Below are 13789 nucleotides of genomic sequence, written 5' to 3'. Positions count from 1 at the left end.
TTAATATATGCCTCTCTTCTTTCTCTCCGTATTTTGAAATCTCACCCATCATTGATGACTCTACCACACATTACTCTTTTTAATTCAATGAGGTAATAGCTAAAGGATTAAAAATGAACATAGCAAGACTCCACATGTTATCCTAGACTTAATTTTCTGATACAAATTAGTAATAATTATTCTCCAATTTATAATCTAGTTCCCCTGAAAAATGGACATTAATCAGTTATTTATTTGAAACATGGTATTTAATTTTTCTCTGGAAATGAGGTTTTAGATGTTTGTAATGAAATTTTTTGGCCTGTGAAAAAAACTTAATGAATCAAGTTTATATACATTTCTTTACTCCTAAACCTAATCCCCAAGTTACTGTTTCTGGCAAAATTTACATAAAATCATCTTTAGTTTGTAAACACCCACCTTGCTCGCCCTTGTAATTTTCTGCCTTCTCACGTTCAAATACCACCAGTAACTCTTCACCAATCATGGATGTCTTTCCTGCCCCTCAGATAGGGTTAAGTAACTACAGACCCAAGGCAGGGCCTCCATACAATCTGATGGCTCATGACTGTAAACCCAGCAGTTTGGGAGGCTGAGGCAGGTGGATCACGAGGGCAGGAGTTCAAGACCAGCCTGGCCAATATAGTGAAAACCTGCCCCTACCAAAAATACAAAAAATTTGTCTGGCATGGTAGCACATGACTGCAGTTCCAGCTACTCAGGAGGCTGAGGCAGGAAAATCGCTTGAACCCAGGAGATGGAGGTTACAGTGAGCCGAGATCACGCCACTGCATGCCAGCTTGGGCAACAGCGAGACTTCATCTCAAAAAATAATAATAATAATAGAAATACGTTTTAATTTGCCCATGCCTCCAACGTCCTATAAAATAAATTCTTTTAAAAATTTATTTATTGGCTTAAAAATCAATACTACATACAAAACTCGCATACTATTGCTTAATGAGCAACTAAGAATTCTCACCTAGATGTTTCCTTAATCAGCCACTGATTAAACACAATCCTTTTATTCCTTCTGTAAAATCTCATTCATTTTGCAAGGTTTCTTGAGCATTACACTATAATTAACTTGAATCAGGTTTTCCATATTACTTACACCTTTATGATTTATTTCCAGGAGAGGTTTTCACATGATTGGGAAAACCCTCCACCACCTCCTTCCTTTCACTGATCATGCTAGTCTCTCCTGCCCATGAGACACAGTGAAGTACCCGCACACCTGAGGAAAGCGGCATCCAATGAGGTGGTGGGTTTGGGTTGGGTCTAGGCACCAACCTCACATGTGGACAGAGCTCTCGAGTGTGTGGGACAAGTCCACGTTCCATTAGCTCCGTTCTTTTTTTCCCAGGGCTTCACTACTCCTTATTGGCTGCTATCTCCTCCATGTTGCAAATAGGATTCTCTCCTTTCTTGGAACACTGTGGTGGGGTCTCAAACTCAGGAAACCTGAATCCCTTAAAAAATTGCCTACCAGAAATTGAGGGTGACAAAGACACTAACAGGAAGAAGCAGCTCTCCTACGAACTGACCTCCTTATACAACTCCATCAAAAAAAGGTGCAAAGTTATCTACAAATGCTACAATGAGAAGAATTGGAAACCCTGTTAAAAAACACTCTGTATGGCCATGCAGGCTCCTGAGAGTAAATTCCACAAATGTCCATCTGTCTCCGTGTTTTGTGTTTCCATTTTGTGCATGGGTTTGTTTGTGTAAATGTGTTGACAAAAGTGTGTATGGATGAAGGTGGATGGATATATTTGTGTATGTGCTTGGTGTGTGTATAGCTCTATGCACTCTTATGCATACGTGTGTCTTCATGTATTTATAACTCACCTTTCACTGATAGGTGACACCAGGGCTGCTCCTTTAAATTCACTTGTGTGTGGGCTAGAGGATGATAAAAGAATACAGTCAGATAGGAGACGCAATTCTAAATTTACTTTTTTGGAAAATTAGCTTTTATTACTCTAGACAGAAACCAATGAATTCCTGTCAGAAATCTGAGTCCCATAAAAAAACTGCTTAGTAGGAACTAAGGGTGGCAAATACACTACTGGAAGAAGCAAATCTCCTATGACCTGCTCCTTTTTATAGAACTCCACCAAAGAAGGATGCAAAGTTACTAACAAATGCTACAATGAGACGAATTGGAAACTCTGTTAAAAAAAAAAAAAAAATCTCTATGGCCATGCAGGCTCCTGAGAGTAAATTCCACAAATGTCCACCAGTCTCCTTTCTCTTTGGTCTATGTTTCCATCATGTGCATGGATTAGTTTGTGTAAGTGTGTTGAAGAGGCGTGTGGATGGATGGATGAATGGATGGATGGATGGATGGATGGATGGATGGATGGATGGGGTATACTTGCTCATGTGCCTGTGTGTGTATAGTTCTATGCACACTTATGCTGACGGGTGACTTTAACTATTTATTACTCACCTTTCTTTCGCAGGTGCCTCCTCGGTTGCTCCTTTAAATTCACTTGTCTGTGGACTAGTGGATGATAAGAGAAAACAGTCAGAGAGGAGACATAATTCTGAATTTATATTTTGGAAAAATTACCTTTCATTACTCTAGACAGAAACCAATTAATTTCTGACTATTCATGTGTATAGCACTACTGGAACCTGGAATGTCTTTTCCTCTTTATTAGAAATGAAGATTTATATGGCGACAACCGAAATCTTAGGCGGGGGAAAATAGTAATGCTTCCCGATTTAAGTAAACCTCTTTATTATGACCTCAGTCCCAATGTGTGACAGCTTTGTGGTGGCAGTTATTTCAAACTCAACTCCAATTTGTAGGTAGTCAGCCCTCTTATTCCATTCAATGTCCTGCTTAAAAGGCCCTCCATTAGCTCCTTATGTTCACCCAGCATGGTGGTTTCTCATGTCCCACAAAAAGGGTCAGGTAACTAGAGGTCTGACACAGGGGCACAATCCAATAGGATGGTGATTTGAGGTTTGGAGCACCAGCCTCTGTGGTGGCAGGGTTCTGGAGGGTGGAGAACACCTCTAAGGCTCATACCTCTGTTGCTTTCTGCTGAAGGCTTCACAGTTCCCCAAGTACTCCTACCTCCTCCTCACTCCAAACAGGATTCTCTCTTCCCTGGGCCTACTCTGGTATGTCTGGTACACAAAAAATCTGCTTTTCCAAAGCATTTGCCTGCTACTTACTAAGGGTGACAAGACAGTAACAGATGGAAGCCTCTCTCTATAGTCAGTTTCTTTTTTTCTAAACAATGTAAAAATGTGGAAGTTATCTATACATGATACAGTGAGATGATAACCTGTGTGAAAGAAACACTGTATTATCATGAACATATCTGAGAGTTAATCCCACTAATCTCGGTCTCTTTCTCTGTCACTGTTTTGTGTGTGTGTGTACAACTTTTTTTTTTCTTTTTTTCTTTTTTGCAACAGTTTCGCTCCTGCTGCCCAGGGTGGAATGCAGCGGCATGTTCTCAGCTCACTGCAAACTCCACTTCCCCAGGTTCAATCGATTCTCCTGCCTCAGCCTCCTGAGTAGCTGGGATTAGAGGCACCTGCCACCACACCTGGCTAGTTCTTGTAGTTTTAGTAGAGACAGGGTTTCACGATGTTTGCCAGCCTGGTCTCAAACACCCGACCTCAGGGTATCTGCCTGCTTCAGCCTCTCAAAGTGCTCAGATTACAGGTGTAAACCATTGCACCTGGTCATGCGTACATCTTTTATAACTCACCTGTTATTGGGGCCGAGCCAATGATGACTCCCGCCAGGTCAGTCGGATCGGGACTAAAGGACAAATATGGTCAGAGTCAGACACAATGCGTAATTCTAATGTTTTGCAACAAATAGCTACAGTTAGTCTATGTGTCATTCCCCAGTTACACTTTTATTATTCACATGTATGTATATCACTAAATTGACCTGGGATGGCATTTGTCTTTTTATTAGAAATGAGGTTTCATATGCCAACAGTGAGCATTTTAGGCTGTGACCATAGCGATGCATGCAGATTAAGTAAGGGTATCTACACCTCAAGGTATAACAGCATTTTTGGAGAGCATTTAATTCTAGTTCAAATTTAGTTCCTGAGTCTCCCTTCTTATAATCCCATTTGAGTCCCTCATTCTCTATCACCTCCAATCACCTCCTCACTTTTCACCCATCCTAGTTTTCTTTGCTGCCCAAGAGTTGTGGCCAAGTAGCTGGAGGCCTCAAGCAAGGGCTCCATCCCATGTGAGAGTGGGTATGGGCAAAGGCAGTCAGCCTCACATAACGGTAGAGCTCTGGAGGGGGTGAAATAATTCCAGGGTTATTAGCTCTGTTCTTTGTTTTGGCTGGGATTTCTCTGATCTTTGTCCACTCCTATCTCCTTCTCCCTGTAAGCAGGATTCGCTTCTCCCTTGGTTCATGCTACTAGGAAAGTCTCATTCTCACAGAAAGGTAATGTGACAAACACTAACATAAAAAGTCTCCCTCTATGAGTTCCTCCCCATTTTCCTACCTCCATCCAAAAAACAAAACAATATTGCATACAAAGCTCATTCTGAGAGGACTCTAGAAATAGTTTCAAGGGAACTCCTTGTTCCCATGGATGCTTGTCACACTCAATAGCCCTACTCAGTCTCTCTTGTGTGTATGAATGCATGTATGTATGTGTTTGTATATGCATAGATACATGTATAACTGTATTCCTTGATATCACATGGTGCATTGGCCAGCCTACTAGAAGGTACTCTCAATTCACACACAGGGCCATGCTAAAGAAGTTAACATGTACATACTAAGACAACATGTAACTTCCTAGACTTAAGCTTTTCAGTTCAAAATAATTCCAACTGCTTTTGTTTTGGTTTTCTGTTTTTGTTTGTTGTTGTTGTTTTTGGTTTTTTTGAGACAGAGTCTCACTCAGTCACCCAAGCTGGAGTGCAGTGGCATGATCTCGGTTCACTGCAACATCTGCCTCCCGGGTTCAAGCAATTCTCCTGCCTCAGCCTCCCGAGTAGCAGGGACTACAGGTGCCCGCCACCACACCCGGCTAATTCTGTATTTTTAGTAGAGATGGGGTTTCACCATGTTGGCCAGGCTGGCCTTGAACTACTGATCTCGTTATCCACCCGCCCTGGCCTCCCAAAGTGCTAGGACTACAGGCCTGAGCCACCGCACCCGACCTTCCAACTACTTTTCAACCTGTAAATTGCCTTACCCTTACAGAAGTCATGTGTGTATTTGGTTCTTTGGAATCTACCATGCCATTTACCCTACACATCATACTTTATATGATTGCAGCACATCTATCTAAGACTCACTGACTCAAGAGTTCACCAAAACTCTGTACCACTGGAGCTGGCCAATGCACGACAGACAGCCTTTTGTGGGTGAATTTCTTTTAAATTCAACTCCACTGTGTAGGCATTCCTCCTCCTAATCCCATCTATGGCCCACTTCCTGGATCTCTCCATCACGTCTTTCCTTTCACCCATCATGCTAGTCTTTCCTGTCCATGGGACACAGGCAAGTAGCTGTGGGCCTAAGGAAGGGCTGCATCCAATGAGGTGGTGTGCTTGTGTTTATGTTTTAGCACCAACCTCATATGTTGACAGAGCTCTGGAGTGTGAGGGACAAGTCCATGTTCCATTAGCTCTGTTCTTTTCTGCCCAGGGCTTCACTGCTCCTTGTCAGCTGCTATCTCCTCCATGTTGCAAACAGGATTTTCTCCTCCTTTCTGTCAATCTGGTGGGCTCTCAAACTCAGGAAATCTGAGTCCTTTAAGAAGCTGCTTACTAGGAACTAACAGTGACAAATACACTAACATAGGAAGCAGCAGCTCTCCTATGACCTGCTCCTTTTTATATCACTCCGTTAGAAAAGGAAGCAATGTTACCTACAAAGGCTACGAGGAGAAGAATTGGAAATCCTGTTAAAAACCACTCTCTATGGCCACGCAGGCTTCCCAGAATAAACTCCACAAATGTCCGGCCGTCTGTCTCCTTGTTGTATGTTTCCACTGTATGCATGGATTTGTTAGTGGATGTGTTTGAGAGAAGTGTGTACGGATGGATGCATGGATAGATGGATGGATATATTTGTTTATGTGCCTGTGTGTGTGAATACTTCTATGCTCAGTTATAATTCGATAAATAAAGACACACATATGCATAACTCACCTTTCATTCATACGTGCCTCTGGGTTCACTCCTGATAATTCATTTGTGGGTGGACTAGAGGATGACAAAAGAATACAGTCAGACAGGAGACACAATTCAAAATTTACTTTTCTGGTAAAACTAGCTTTCATTACTCTGCACATAAACCAGTTAAGTTCTGACTATTCATGTGTATAGCACTATTTGGTTCTAAAATGTCATTTTTTTTATTAAAAAGGAGGATTTATATGATGGCAACCAACATCTTAGGCTGGGGAAAATAGTAATGCTTTCAGATTTAAATAAACCTCTTTATTATGACCTCAGTCCCAATGCGTGATAGCCTTTGTGGTGGCAGTTATTTCAAACTAAACTTTTGCGTGGAGGTAGTCAGCCCTCTTATTCCACTAAATGTGCTGCCTCGAAAGCCCTCCATTACTTCTTCACTTGATTGTCTCTCTTGGTACACAAGTACGGTAAAGTAACTGCAGGTCTGAGTCAAGGACACAATCCAATATGATGGTATTTGGGGTTTTGAGTACCACCCTGTATTGTGGCAGAGTTCTGCAGGGTCGAAAACATTTCTAGGGTTGTTAGCTTTTTTCTCTTCTCCTGAGGTCTTCACTACTCTCCGTCCCTGCTGTGCTTTCCTGTTTCCAAAGAGGATTCTCTGCTGTCCTCAGCCATTATAGTAAGGTCTCACATACAGGCAGTCTGAAAATTATTTTTTATTTTTACTCAAGAGTATCAAACAGACTAGTAAGAAAAATCATTCTTCTTTTTATGTGGCCATGTTTTATCTAAATTCATTCAAGACATAAAGTCACCTTCATATCCTATAGTGAGATCACGCAGACACATGTGTCAAAAGTTTTTTGTTTTTCCATTAATGCCCTTGAATGGGAACTTCCTTAATCTCAACCTTTATATTTCTCTGCAGTACCTGTGGGTGCATGCCTTGATTTAATATGAATGCATATAGGTATATATAAATGGTATATAATCGTTTCCTCCCTTGTTCATACATCCTTATATCTATATTGATTTTTTTCTTTTTCTTTTTCTTTTTTTCTTTTTTTGAGGGGGAGTCTCCCTCTGTTGCCCAGGCTGGAGTGCAGTGGCAGGATCTCGGCTCACTGCAAGCTCCGCCTCCCGGGTTCATGCCATTCTCCTGCCTCAGCCTCCTGAGTAGCTGGGACTACAGGCACCCGCCACCACACCCAGCTAATTTTTTGTATTTTTAGTAGAGATGGGGTTTCACTGTGTTAGCCAGGATGGTCTCGATCTCCTGACCTCGTGATCCACCCACCTCGGCCTCCCAAAGTGCTGGGATTACAGGCGTGAGCCACCGCGCCCAGCCTCTATATTATTTCTGTCTCACAGTTCACTGACAGCTCCACTCCAGGGTACTGATTTGAATTTAGACTTGGCAGTGCTACAGAATTTAAATATATATATGTATCGTCCAACACCAATATGACATCCTGGACTTCACTTTCTGGTTTGAATTACTCACAAGCGATGTTTAGTTCTTTACAATTGAATACAGCACAAACTAAGAATTTGGTGGTTTACTTTATTTCAAATTCAGCTGCAGTTTCTATATACAAATCTCCTTGACCCCATCTCATTTCCTGACACTAAAATCCCTTCATGAGTGCCTTGTTTTTGTCATTATAGGTGTCTTCTCTGCTCTCACACAGGGTCAAGAAACTGCCCCATACAATGTGATGATGGGTGTGGGCTTGCAGTGTTAGCCTCACATGGTGGTAGAGCTCTGGGTGTGAGGAACCCTGCCAGGGCCATTAGCTCTGTTTTTTTCCCTAAGGGCTCCACTGCTCCCTGTCCACTGTTACTCGCTTGTTGCTCTGCATAGGATTTTCTTCCCTTGGTCCACTCTAGTATGTCTCATACACAGAAAATCTGACTTTCCTAAGTATGTGCCTGCTACTAAGGGTGACAAGACAATAACAAGAAGTTTCCCTTTTTTGCCCTGTTCCTTTTTTATCCAATTTAATCAAAAAGTTGGATAAGGAGCCCGCAGGGCCTATAGTGAGGAGGTTTATAAACAGTGTAAAAGACATTCTGTATGGCCATAGATGATCCTGAGTGTAAGCACATAATCTTCGTCTTTCTCTCTGTCGATTCTCTCTCTCTTTTCTCTTTCTCTCCCTTTCTCTCTCTCCCTGTGTGTCTAGATAGACAGAAGTATGTATATCTACATATATATTTCTTTAAATATTTGTGTATATATATTTTATAATTCACATTTCATTGGTGGTTCTATCATAGGTCATTGATGTCAATTCTGTATGCAGGCTAAAGGAATATAAAAGTAGATAGTTGGACACACATGTAATTCTAAACTTACTTTTTGAATCAAACAGCTACAGTTACTCTACGATGTACTATCTGGTTGACATTTAAATATTCATGTGTATATCACTAATTCGAACTAGGTGTATCCTTTTTTTTAGGTGGAGTCTCACTCTCACTGAGGCTGGAGTGAAGTGGTGCCATCTTGGCTCACTGCAACCTCTGCCTCCCAGGTTCAAGCAATTCTCCTTCCTCAGCCTCCTGAGTAGATGGGATTACAGGCATGCACCACCACACCTGGCTAATTTTTGTATTTTTAGTAGAGACAGGGTTTTGCCATGTTGGTCAGGCTTGTCTCAAATTCCTGGCCTCCAGTGATCTAGCTGTCTTGGCCTCCCAAAGTGCTGGGATTACAGATATGAGCCACCATGCCTGGCCAGTGGCATTTATTTCTAATGTAACTGCAGTCTGTAAGGAAACATGCCTCTTACCCCATCTAAATTCTTGATTCCTAAGTCCTTCTGTCACTTCTTTACTTTCACCCATCATGGCTGTCTTTCCTGCCCAGAAGATATGACCATGTAGCTGTAGGCCTGAGTCAGGAACTCCCTACAAAATGATTGTGGGTTTGGGTTTGGAGCACCAGCCTCACATGGTGGTAGAACTCTAGAAGGTGAGGAACCCATTACGGTTTCATGAACTCTGTTCTTTTTGCTGAGTGCTTCACTCCTCCCTGCCACCTGTTACCTCCCCATTGCTCCATATAGGATTCTCTCTCCCTTTGGCCCACTCTAGTAGTAGGAGAGTCTCATAAATGGAAAACCTCAGAGGTTCCTAAGGGATTGGATACTACTAACTTAGAGTGACAAATATACTAAGAGGAAGAAGCATCCCTTTCATGACTTCATCCTCTTTTATCCAATTTGGTCTGAAAAAAAAATAGAAGGTTATCTATAGATCCTACAGTGAGAAGATTTAGAGATACTGTCAAAGATACTCTGTATTTCCAAGGATATGCCTGACAGTGAATTTTACAAATATCAACTTCTCTTTCTCTTTCATTGTTTTATGTTTCTGTGTGTGTATGTGTATGCATGCGTGTATGTTATGTGTATATATGTATATATACACTTACTTGTATATAAATCTTTGTTTCTCATTCACATTTCATGGGTGGCTCTATCATAGGTTACTACCATCAACTCAATTGGCTGTGGGCTGGGGAATTATAAAAGCATATTACTCAGATACAAACACAATTTGGACTTACACTTTTGGTCAAATAGCTGCAGTTACTCTAGACAAGAGTCTACCTGCCAAGGAATGCCAAAGATTGCCAGTAACCAGAAAAAGCTAGCAAAGAGGTATCAAACAGATTCTTCCTTATAGCCTTCATAAAAAGCCAACCCTACTGACAACCTCAGTTTCAGATTTCTAGTCCCTAGGACTATGAGATCATTAATTTTTGTTTAAGCCACTTGGTTTGTGATACTTTGTTAAAGCAGCCCTAGAAACTAATATAGCCTAACCTGCTAGAATCTCATACACAGGCAATCCAACAGTTTTCTAAAAGTTTTAGCTACAAGTCAATTCAGCTAGGAAGAAGAAGTAGACTTCTTGTGATCTACTTATCTTGTATCCAACTAGACCCAAAAAGAAAAGGATGTTACATACAGAAGCTGAAACTACCAGTACTTTAGAAACAGTGTCCAAGAAACTCTATAGTTAACATTTGTGTGTATCTTTATGAACATACACACACATAACACCTTTCACTGATGGCTCCATTATAGGCTAGTGATATCCTTTCACTTTCACTGAGGACTCCATCATGGGTTAGTGATATCACTTCATTTGGGTCAGAGCTAAAGAATTAAACTAAATTGTACATAATCAAATACCATGTGAATTTGTAGGCTTAATTTTTATTCAAATTAGCTACAATAACCCTACAACTAATAAACTAGCTGTTCTAGAAACACAAAACAAAACAAAACACATGCAATTTAGCCATTTGGAAACAATAGTGACCATCCCTGCCTGTCTCCATAGACAACAACAGCAACTACCCAGGAGTAGTTACAGTAAAATTAGGAGAGCATTAGGCTGGCTGATGAAAACAGGGAAGGGCTGAAGAGCCATCCTTGGGCCTTCACTCCTCCACCTGCCTCCATCTCCAAAGCCCAGGTTACAAACCAGAGAGATTGTCTCCTCCAATGCTGCTTTGTTCAGGAGCTTCAAGGTGATATAGTTGTTTAATTAAACAAAATTTTCCCTGTGGTTGCCTCTGTACTTGAGTCCTTATGCAACAAACTGCAAGCTAACCTAGTGTGTAAACTAACAGCATAATTATGAATAGAATATACACTTGTAACAGATAGCTGTGTCTCAGTCAATTGCAGCAGCTGAGCTTCAGTCAATTGCGGGTGGCTGACTGATTCAAATAAGACAAAACATCCAGCTGTAACCAGTTGTAAACAACAAAGCTGTTTCTGGACCTCACTTCCATTTTCTGTCCATAATGCTGTCTGGCCACGTTGCCAGCTTGCAGTTCTCAGAACTTGTTCTCGTTCTAAAAGCTTCCCAACTCACGAATCATTCTTGCACTATTAAACTCTTAAATTTACCTTGTCTAAAGTTTTTCCTTTTCACAACCCAGAGGAGTTGCCTGGTCAGTGTTTCATGGTTCCTGAGACTCTCTACCCTGGGGCACATCACTTCTCTTCATTTTAAACTTACTGACAATGACACAGCTTACATCCTAGATTTCAGTGAGACTGACTATATAATTCCTGCCCAAACCAGGACACTTTTGAAAGGAAAAAGTGGGTGCTATTAATAATTATGTTGCAAGAACAGCAGCAGACCGAGATTATCCTTCAGTCCTTCCCCAATACAAATGACCAGAGTAGCCAACAGCCACAAAAAATCTGAGTTCACAAACCAACATGATTAGATATCTGAGGAATACAACTACTGAAAAAGAAATACAACAAGCTGAACAACAGCATACCGACTGTAGCAAAACTACTGGAACACACTGACCAAGATTTTAAAGTAAGCATGACAAATATTCTCAAGGATAAGAGGACACAAAGGAAGATGTTGAAACATGAAATGAGAATGGGAGTCATAAGAAAAAATAAAAGAGAAAGCCTTAACTGTAAAAGTATGACTGTCAAAAAAATATAACTTGTTGAGGGATAAATAGTAGTTTGGATACATGTGAAAAGCTAATTAATTTAGAGTTAGAAGATTAGATTGAGAAACTTACCCAGAAAATAGTAGAAAAGAATAAAGAGAACATACTAAAGAAGAATGTTATGGAGGATAAAAACAGCTATCTAACATCTAGAATATGAAAATCTAAGAAGAAATGAAAACTAAAAATGCAAAATAAAATGAGAAAATTTATGATGATAAATTTCCCAAAATTCAAGAAAGAAGAAATATATCAGCTTTAAGTATCTAATGGAGACAAAGAGAAAATTCTAACACCTTCTAGAAACAGCAAAAGACCTATGAGGGCACAAGGACAGACCAACATCATAGCTCTCTGTACCATAAAGAAAGCTTCCACAGGATAAAGTCCACAGGATCAATATCATATTGCTGTTCTCTGAATATATTGTAATGTGATTAGCTTTTTTAAAAAAACCCACATTTGAAACTAAATTACACATTACTGAATGCCTCTTATGTTAAAAGGGAAATCATGAAATATTTTAAATACTAAGAACTGATTGATAATAACATGACAAAGTTTGTAGGATACAATGAAGCAATATTTAGAAGAAAATTTACCAATATATAAGCATTAATAAGAAGTCAAGATGGTTAAAAGCAAAGAGTACACATTTAAGTAGAGAGGTTGGAAAAGGAGCACAAGGCAAAGTCTATGGAGTAATAAGGAAGCAAAACATAAGGAGGTAAGCATAAGTCACTGAACTGGAGAAGAAAAAACCGTGGAGAAGATTAACAAAACAAAAGTGTGTCTCTTTGAAAAGATTACTACAATAGACCTGTGGCAATAATAATCAAGAACAAACAGAGTGAATATCCAAATAAAATGTACAAGAAGGGAGCATAACTAGAACACAACTAAAATTTTTTAAAATAAGATTATTCAATTATATGCTAATAAATGTGAAAACTTAGATGGAATGGAAAAATTCCTAGACGAATATAAAACACTAACATTAGTGCAAGAAAATATATTTATATAGAAATAGAATACTCAAGTAACAAAGAAATCAACCTAGTATTTAAAGCCCTTCCCTCTCCCAAACACCACAGGGCCCACATAGGTATTTTTCAAAATTTTTTAGAATATTGACATACTTACTACAAAATCTATGTCAACATATAAAGGCTCCATTAATAACTTAACTAATCATGCTAATAAAAAAAGGTGTAGGGATGCCATAAGTATCAATGGAGCAAAATATTGAGCTCAGAGATAAACCTATGTAGATATATGTCACTGACGATGATTACATAAACAAGGAAAAAGGATGAATTGTTTCATAGATGGTATTTGGAAAATCAGCCTGCCATTGGGAGAAAAATGAAACCAAATCCCTACCTAACACCATATTGAAGGGTAGACTCTAAGTAGATTAAAGCATTAAATGTGTAAATTAAAACTATGAGGATTAGAAATTACCTTTGTAGACTGAAAGTGGGAAAGTTTCAAACTTCACAAGTAAAATAATAAGGCAAAAAGTTCTGTCATGAAGAGAATGAAGAACAACAATGCCAAAGCTAACAGGCAGATGATGGATTAGAGAACATAACTTCAATGTCTCAAACTGACATGAAGGATGATTTGAATACATAAAGCGATAGTCCAAACTTTTGAATGGGATTCCATGCATCTGAGTCTGTTTAATAAGGGATACCTGAGGCTGGGTAATTTATAAAGAAAAGAGGTTTATTTGGCTCACAGTTGTGTGCTGCACAAGAAGCCTGATGCCAACATCTGCTTCTGAGGCTGCTCCCATTTATGGTGGAAGATGAAGGGGAACTGACACGTGCAGAGATCAAATGGCAAGATGGGAATCAAGGTGCGGGAAGCTGCTGGTCTCTTTTTAAACCACCAGCTCTTGCAAGAACTAATAGAGTGAGTACTCACTCACCCTCACTCCAAGGGAGGGAATTAATCCATTCATCTTCCAAACACCTTCCATTAGGCCCCACCTCCGACATTGGGGATCAAATTTCAACATGCAGTTTGGGGGTACAAACCTCCAAACAATAGCATCATGTTATTAATGTTACTAAAAAGAGTGAATCATTGCTATATTGTTTACAAATGTAACATAAT

General features: G+C 39.9%; 2 protein-coding genes across 3 annotated transcripts in view; both read right to left on the bottom strand.

Moving 5' to 3' along the window:
- Positions 1-6311, bottom strand: part of LOC129528465 (putative tyrosine-protein phosphatase TPTE) — a 42064-nt gene extending 35753 nt beyond the window's left edge. The window contains 4 exon segments of the mRNA XM_055368861.1: positions 1852-1905; positions 2456-2509; positions 3734-3790; positions 6169-6311. Of these exon segments, the coding sequence (XP_055224836.1) occupies positions 1852-1905; positions 2456-2509; positions 3734-3790; positions 6169-6311 (308 nt within the window).
- The window catches only part of LOC129528163 (histone-lysine N-methyltransferase 2C-like), a 43310-nt gene continuing 35684 nt past the window's right edge, over positions 6164-13789 (bottom strand). For both annotated transcript variants that reach the window (XM_055367976.2, XM_063699342.1), the window contains exon 10: positions 6164-6222. The gene's annotated coding sequence lies outside the window, so the exon portion shown is untranslated. The remainder of the gene's footprint in view (positions 6223-13789) is intronic.

Source organism: Gorilla gorilla, chromosome 17 (assembly GCF_029281585.2).
Source record: "Gorilla gorilla gorilla isolate KB3781 chromosome 17, NHGRI_mGorGor1-v2.1_pri, whole genome shotgun sequence".
NCBI lineage: Eukaryota > Metazoa > Chordata > Mammalia > Primates > Hominidae > Gorilla > Gorilla gorilla.
This window is presented reverse-complemented; position numbering and strand designations above follow the sequence as displayed.